The sequence below is a fragment of the Passer domesticus genome, chromosome Z (assembly GCF_036417665.1).
Source record: "Passer domesticus isolate bPasDom1 chromosome Z, bPasDom1.hap1, whole genome shotgun sequence".
Taxonomy (NCBI): Eukaryota; Metazoa; Chordata; class Aves; order Passeriformes; family Passeridae; genus Passer; species Passer domesticus.
The window spans coordinates 28,409,442-28,417,766 of NC_087512.1; the positions used below are offsets into that span (position 1 = coordinate 28,409,442).

Genomic DNA, 8,325 nt, shown 5'->3' on the forward strand with positions numbered 1-8,325 from the left:
GTTTTACTTCCTCAGTTATTTATTAAAATTGTCTTTATAACTGTCACATGGTCAGTTTCTACACATATCACAATTACAGATACACGTTGCCTGTATGTACCTGACACAAAACACAGCTTGGTATTTCACACAGCCCAGCCTGGCACCTAACTTAGAGCCCCAAATCAGGGAGCACTGACCCCCAGCAGCCAGCATTATGGTGTAATACAGGTCAGGATCCAGGCTTGTTCTCTCTCCAGGAGTTATCCTGACTGTGTATAAAAACAATCATAATAAACAGGATGAAACCAAGATCCCACACTGAAGGAACACTTCCCATCCTCCAAGCTTCAGGGCTAGAATGAAGTCCCTCCTGTCCCCTGAGGTTCAGCCATAGTAGGAGGCAGAACAGTTCTCTCCAAAACCTCAGAAGTCCTTGAGGTGGCTGTAAAGTTCCCACCTTCTGAGCTTGCCCTCATAGGTGAAGCTCTTGAAGCAGAACTTGCACAGCCCCTCCCTGAAGTCCGTGTAGTCCGTGGGCCCATAGTCTTGGGGTCTGCAGTGTCTAGAGACCCGTGGCCCCGTCAGCATCTGCAGCACAGCCCTCAGCCCCGACCCTTCCGGGGCACCTGTTGCGTTCCACTGTGGGGAACTGCAAGTTCTTTCAGTACTGGAACGAAAACGAAAAGGAGTTGTCCAAATGAAAGAAAGACAAAAGAGAAGAGACAAAAACGACGAAGGAAAACGAGGAAGGAACGGCAGAGTCGGTAGAAACAGAAGACAGAGGAAAAGAGGGCGTTTCCCGGAGCGAGTCAGGGAAATGCTATCGGCGCCCAGGCGGCGGGGGTGTGCTAGCTGCCTGCCGTGGGTGGGAACGGGCCAGTGCGGCTCTGGGAAAGGCGCAGTCCCGGTGGCCACCGGCTGCGCCGGGGCGGCAGCGTGCGACCCGGAGGGCAAAGGCACGGACGCCGAGACGGAACAGGCGGGGCGTTGGTCAGACACACAGGGAGGCGGGGCAAATGGGGCAGAGCCAGAGCCGGCGAGGACAGGAGAGCCAAAAGGCAGGCTTGGGGGTAGGGCAAAAAGCCTAAGACTCAAAAAGCCCCGACTCAAAAGCAAGATTCGAAAAGCAAGTCTCGAAAAACCAAGCCTCAAAAACAAAAGCACAGGCTCAAAAAAGCTCAAGCTAAAATCAGAAAGATTCGAAAAGCCCCAGGTGCTTGTTACGCAGTTACTTTTTATGCCCCTGGCCTTGGCCCAGTCCAACCTTTTGCCACCCGATGGAAGCAGCCCGCCTGGGGCGTTCAGTGTCTTCTCTGCCTGCCCCATGTGAGGCGTTGCCAGGTGGAATCCTCCCAGAGACAAGGCTTTTCCTAGTCGCTTCCTGCTCATGCACACGTGCAACCCCTCCCCCATCCGTCTCTGACATCCGTTGTTGAAGCGGAACAGAACTAAATGAGCTCCTCACAGCACCCATGATGTCTTACTGTGTCATCTGTCTTTTGATTAAAAGCCAGCAGCTCTCAATATGTGTATTTCCGTCTGTTCATTCAGAGCCTGTGTGGCATTGTTCTAGGTTAGGACTACATTAGTGTTACTGTGCAACTAACAGCTTCAGCAGTCAATGAAGTAAACTTACACTATAGTTTGCACTGTAGGACTTAATTTTTAGTTGCTTTAAAGATATTAAACTTTATTTTCTCGACAGTTCGTTGTTATGTGTTTCTCAGGTTGTGTACACAGACTGGGGATTCCCAATGCTCTCTATTCTTGTCAGAAGTGTCTTTAAACCCCGTAGATAAGATGTCCCTTCCCACTCAAATTCTGCTCCACAACAGTATGGCAGTAGCCTACTGCCCTCCAATATTATTCTAGTTCTGGCAAAGGTGACCATGAGTTATTTTCCTTACTGTGATTTCTTTAGGCTAAGCAGTGAGATGGACTTTCAAATTTAAACATGCATTCAAATTCTCAGAAGCAATTTGTAATGATACTGTTTAATGTAGGGGCTGGACATAATCAAATATTTACAGTAAAACAGATAGAATGTCCAATAGAGATTACATTATGGCTTGCTTCATGTCACCCTTAAACTTTACTTGCTGTACTGTTTCATCCCCTTACAGGGCCATTAAGAAGTGTGGTTAAAAATGGTTTTCTGTTCCTACTCTGTTAGATGTAAATGAATAGTAATCCATTATTTTTCTAATAATAATGCTGATAAATAAATGTAATAGGAGATTTATAAATAAAGACAATAGTTAACTAAATTACAGTAAGATACCACAGGTGCAATTACAGAAAATTCACATAACTGAAGCAAAAGCATAAATAAGATCTAAGCAGTCCAATGGGTAATACTAATGAATAAAGAAAAAAAAGTCATTTCAACAGAATTATTTGAAATATTGATCAAGATGCTAAACAGCATTGATTTAAAACTAATAAACATTTGGAATTCCAATTTGGCATTCCAAATGTGTTCTTCAGAAACAAAACCTGCTGTTGTGATTTTTACATTTCAGAAAAAAAAAAAAGACAGTGCAGTTATGCTTTGTTTATTTTCAAGTGGGAAAGAAATCTTGGGGAAAGTCTATACTCCTTTTGTCATCAGGAACACTATAAAATCAGGAACACTATGTAGTTATATTCCTTCCACCAGCTGGATTCCATGGCTGGATTCCATGGCACTTTTATTAATGTCATGCACACATGGCAGTGAAAACACTAAGCAGTCCAACTATTTAAAGAGCTATATTTAATAAATGATTTATAAGTGGTTTACAGGTTGAAGGTGAGAATTGACCTTTTTGAGCCTTGTAGCATTTTCGCCACTGACCTCAAGTAGAGCCAAAATGTCACTGAGACCATTCAAAACCACTGTTCTCTGCTCTACGTCGGCCCATGACGAATGGACTGCAGCAGACAGGTCAGCAACAGACTGTTCAGACTGTTCAATTAGGGTACGTACCAGCTTCTTTGGCACTAAACGATGTTTCTTCATGTTGCTCTTATCTCTGCTGGCAATTTCTCTAAACTAAGAAGACTTGCCTGTTACAGACATCCAGGTGTGAGTTTTGTTTCTGCTCCTTCATAGTGTAGTGTGCAGGTATGTCCCTGCTTCTTCCTTTCCAAGCTTGACAAACTCCTCCTGACCACCCTTGTCTTTCTGTCTTGTTGCTTATCCAGCTTATGTCTCTCTTTTCCAGGGGGAACACATGACCACACATCAGCTCGGCCACTGGAAATGTCCTGCACAAAGATTACCAAAAGAGTCAAGTCCTTTATCTACAAGCATCTACTGCCTACCTTTTGATTCTTGCTCCTGGGAGGCAGAAACCCTGAAGCAGGATATATTGTAACCTAGCTAGTTTGGGGCTCTAAGTGTCTTAATTCACAACAGAATACACATTAAATAACGTTTACAGGGCAAAATTGTGCCTGCTCCATCAAAACCAAAAACCAAAACCAAAACAAACAAACAAACAAAAAATCCTGAATGTTTTATGTTGTTTGGTGTTTGGATTTTCTAAACGTGCCAAGTTTGGCAGCAGTCTTCTGGCCATACCAATTGTTGGGGTTTTTTTAATATTTCACTAGTTTTTTTCCTTTTTTAAACTAGATTTTCAGCTTTTTGAAAAGAAATCAATGGAACTTCAAGAGTTAATGGAACCGCAACAGTTAATGGAACCAAAGAACACTCCCTTTCTTTTAAAATATAGACTAATGTCCCACAGTTTTTCTTCCTTCCCTCTGCATTTTGGCAGAAGTCTCTTCACATGGTACAGTATGCTTTTACAGGACTTCAGTGTGCTGGAATGAGGCTGTTAGAGATGGAGAAAACATTCTATTCATTCTCCTATCCATCCATCCATCCATCCATCCATCCATCCATCCATCCATCCATCCATCCCTTGCATCATTCACCTATTAGCCTACTTTTAGATCTCAAGTTACAAGTTTGAGAGTACACTATCACTCAGAAGTGGCTGACCTTTAAAAAGCTGAAAGTAATTTAAATCAGCCAATAGAACTTGAATTTGGCACTGAATGAACCACTGTGCTTCTGCTTCTCAGTATCTTCATAGATCAGTGGCAAATACAACTTGTTTGCCACAGAGATGCCATGCTGGTGACTTAGCAGCTGTACAAACACATCACAATATGCAGTGAGAAGTACTTATGTGGGATCTCATTAGGCAGAACAGGAGACAGGGACATTGCATCATCCCTAAGCAACCTGGTCCCAGGGGGTCACAGGTCAAAGTGATCTCTGCTCACTCTGCTGTGTTACAGGGACTTGGGTGAATGGAAGACAGCAATGTCACAGCACTGACAGTGACATCAGCTTCAGAAGAGGCACACCATACTTGGCAGGCAGTGAGGCAGAACAGAACTTCTGCTGGATGGCTGCAGTCCTGGACAGAGTGTAGGGCCACCAGTGTGTCTTTAAATTTATTCAGATAAACATTTCTTCTTGTTATGTGTCTGATTTGCCTCAATTTTTAGAAGATGCTTTCCTTCCCAGGCTTCTGGGGTTTCTGGAGTCTGGCCACTGTCTTTTCCCCTTTTCTAGCACTGGCTGTGCTCCCCCTCTTGTGGCTGTTGTCCTGTCATGATATTTCTGCTCCTGGAGCAGACAACTAGGATGTTTCCTGTGGCTGTAAGTGGTCCCCTGCACAGTGAGTTTCAAAAACTTGTTAATGATATTACACTTAAAATCTTCTAGTAGACTGGTGGTTTTTATTTTTAAACACGCTTCAACTGTACTTGCCAGTTGCTGTTCCCACTTGCAGCACAAAGATGATATGTATTTGATGAGATGACAGTATGCAGCATTTGTCATTTTGCATTTTCCTTTAGACATGTCTTTTCTCTGTGCTTTTAAAAAGATTGAGAAACCCTCCCATTCTTTTCCTTTCTCTCTGCCTTAGAAAAATATAGTTGCATTAAGTACAATTAAGGTCTGAGTGAGTCCCCCAAAAGAGGAATGTGTCTTTAGGAATGTAGTTTAAATGCTTCACATGTCAGAGGCACATTAACTGTGGTTCATGATAATTTCATTAATTCATCTTCTTAATGCAGGGGTTTACCATGGCCACTTCAGGTAAAATGTAGAAAGACAGTGTTGGTCAGAATTTATAGAATTCACAGAATGACTAGGTTGGAAGAGACCTTAAAGATCATCAAGCCCAACCCATGCCCTAACACCTCAAATAAATCATGGCACCGAGTTTCACATCCAGTCATTTCTTAAACACATCCAAGGATGGTGACTCCACCACCTCCCTGGCAGACCATTCCATTACTTTATCACACTTCCTGTAACAAACTTCTTCCTAATATCCAACCTTTATTTCCCTTGGTGCAGCTTGAGACTGTGTCCTCTGGTTCTGTCAGCTGCTGCCTGCTGAAAAATACCGACCCCACGTGACTGCAACCACCTCTCAGGGAGTTGTAGAGATTGATAAGGTCTGAGTCTCCTTTTCTCCAGGCTTCTTAAAGAACCCCAGCTCCCTCAGTCACTCCTTATATGGCTTGCGTTCCAAGCCCCTCACCAGCCTTGTTGCCCTCCTCTGGACAATTTTTTAATTTACGTCCACTATGAGGACATCGGGGGAAAAACCCCAAAACAAGTCAGTAACTTACAACTGATGAACTGTGTGTTGCAACAATTCGATTTCTAAATCTTTACTTAAAGGATCTCATATGTGCGATTTTTGGCTCTGATTCAGGGGAGCTGAGCCCATAAAGCAGCAAAATAATAATTTAATCTGAACCCCAGAATCACAAAGCCATAGAACCTTCTCTCATAGTATCTGCCCTGAACACATTAAGTTTTACATAAACTGCTCCAGCTTTTCTTTCCATGTATGTCACAGCAACTGTGAGATCTGAAGGACCCATGGTATCCTTAGGTAGCACCACGGCTCAGCGATTTGCAGTAGTAAACTTGTGAAAGGACACCTAAGGCTGTGAGATGGTACTGCACTATTTTAGGTGCCTGTTTGGGTACTGCACTTAAACCTCAAAAAAGCCTTGCAAGTTCGAGGTGCTATGTCTTACTTCACTTAGTTTCATTTGCTCCTCACTATTATGAAATGGTCTTAAGAGGAGAGAATGACAACACAGACTGAAGATTCGGGTAGGAGCTGTCTACCCACATGGAGCAGAGAGCAATGAGGTAGTGCTGACCATGTGAATCAGACACAGCCTTTTGCACAAGCTTTACAAAAACTCCAGACTTTCTGAGCTCATTCCCATCCCAAAATTAGGAAGATCTGGATTATATCATCTGTTTCCCTTTGTTGTGCTAATGGAGGGCAGCAATGTCACAGGTCTCTGCTGGGCTGCACGATCCTGCCCATCCTCAGCCATCCCAGTAATGGCCCAGGTAACTGTGATACTGTTTGCAATGCCCTGGACTGGGGAACTTTTCTTTGGATGAAAGGTGAAAAAGGTCTTTCAGATATCTAAGGTAGGCCTCATGTGAGCACATCTTAATGTTATCAGAAAAGCAATATGGCCAAGAGCTATGTAATGTGAAATAAGATCAGAAGCTAATTTCAAACAAAATAAACAAAAATGAAAGAGTCTGATGAAATATTATTTGAAGGAAAAGGCAAGGTTTTGAAATTTACAAAGTATCCACGGATATATTTTCAGTTCATGTGATGAATGTTACTTAACAATTCATATTTTAGAAAACTGGTATGTGTTGAATAATAGCTGTTAGCATATTCCTTCAAGCAAAATTTTATTGAGATAATAACTGACATTTCTATGAAATTTTTCCCTGAATTTGAGAACATTGAAAATTACTCAATTTGTGTGTGTTGCTAAAGTAGATCTCAAAGTCTTCCCTTCTCCTTGCCATTCTTCTCTATGTTGTATATGGTTTCCCACAGCTGAAAACACAAAGATTCAAAAAGCAGAACTGCTGCAGTATTTTCCTTTGATTGGCCTCTTCATTTTCAAAGCACACTGAACTTATGTTTTGGGCAACTTTTTTTTTTTTTTTTTTTTTAATACGAAGATTTTAAACATACAAAAGAATGCATGTTGCACCTTTTACCTAAGGACAATTTGGTGTGTGTATATTACTTTTAGGTCCTTGCTACACTGCAGGCAGTCTACAGGCACACTGAAACACTGTGAACCATGTCACTCATTGTAGATAATACAAGCAGGACCTGTGACATACACAGTGAGAGGTATATAGATATTGAGATTTGCCTATTTATAAATAGGCAGCACAGTTGTAGCAACTTGTAGTTACATGCCCTGTGTTTACTGGCAGCAGATCTACCTTCCTGCAGAACAACCCTTTTCTGACACCGCGTGGACAGAGCAGCCACCAGCACGGGCAGGTGACTGGCTCCCCCCAGGGCAGTGCCAATTTTCTGAGCCCTTGCCACCCCCAGGCCGACCGCGGCCACCCATGACCCGCCCGTCTCACCGGTCCTTCCGACCCCGCCGAGGGACGTGGGCGACGGCAGCGAGGCCCCTTCCAGTAATGTATTGCAAGTCGTCGGTCAGGCGGCTGGTCACCTCCAGGCCAGCGTCCAGCTTCTCCTTGTTGGCCTTGGTCAGTCTCTTGATCTTTACGAGGAGGTCGGGGCGGCCGAAGCGAAAGTGGGGGTTCCAGAAGTGGTGCAGGGGCCCACCAGCGTGGCTGGTATCGCCCCCCGCCGTGGCCGGCCTCGGCCTGGACCCGACCGCGCTGCTGGCCGGACTCACCGTCAGCTTGTGGAACCCGTATAGGTTGAGCTGGCGAACGATGCTGCCGAAGTTCTTGGTTTTGAAGAGCTCCTCCTCCCCGGCGGCGGTGGGCCTCACGGCCAGCAGCTCCTGCTCGAAGAGCCCCTGGTCGATGAACAGGCCTTCGCCGCGGGCGTCCCAGCGCACCGAGTGGACGAACGGGCTGTTGACCAGCAGCCACAGCTTCATGGGGAAGGTGCAGGGCCGCGGGACGACAAGGCGGGAGAGGGGCCAGAGGGCGGCGGAGGAGGGGCGGAAAGCAGCGGGCAGCGGCCCCTTCGCCATCGCGCCGGGCGGCAACTGTCGCCACACGCGGCGGCGCGCGCCCAACGCCCCGCCGCCGCCAACGGCAGCCGCGCGAGGGCGGTGCCGCCCGGCACGCGCCCGGCGCACGACGCGCGGCTCGTGCCGGCGTCAGCCTCGCGCCCCGGGGCCCCGGTCCCCTCAGAGCCCCCAGCCCACTGCCCCCCGCGTCGCAGAAAGGTCGGGAAGAGTACAACTCTCTAGCACTGTAATTTCAGTGTTACAAAGCGGGGGGGGACACCCACTCCTCCTAACACACGCCAGCACAGTTCCAGAATTCTC

The 8,325-nt window shown here is 45.6% G+C and overlaps 1 protein-coding gene across 1 annotated transcript; it reads right to left on the minus strand.

The window, feature by feature from the left end:
• Window positions 1-2,720: 2,720 nt before the first annotated feature.
• LOC135290310 (heat shock factor protein 5-like) lies at window positions 2,721-8,056 on the minus strand. The gene is made up of 2 exons (XM_064404240.1): window positions 7,439-8,056; window positions 2,721-3,231 (listed from the first exon to the last, which is right to left on the minus strand). The coding sequence occupies exons 1-2, from the start codon at window positions 8,023-8,025 to the stop codon at window positions 3,012-3,014; spliced, it is 807 nt and encodes a 268-aa protein (XP_064260310.1). The 5' UTR covers window positions 8,026-8,056; the 3' UTR covers window positions 2,721-3,011.
• Window positions 8,057-8,325: the final 269 nt, after the last annotated feature.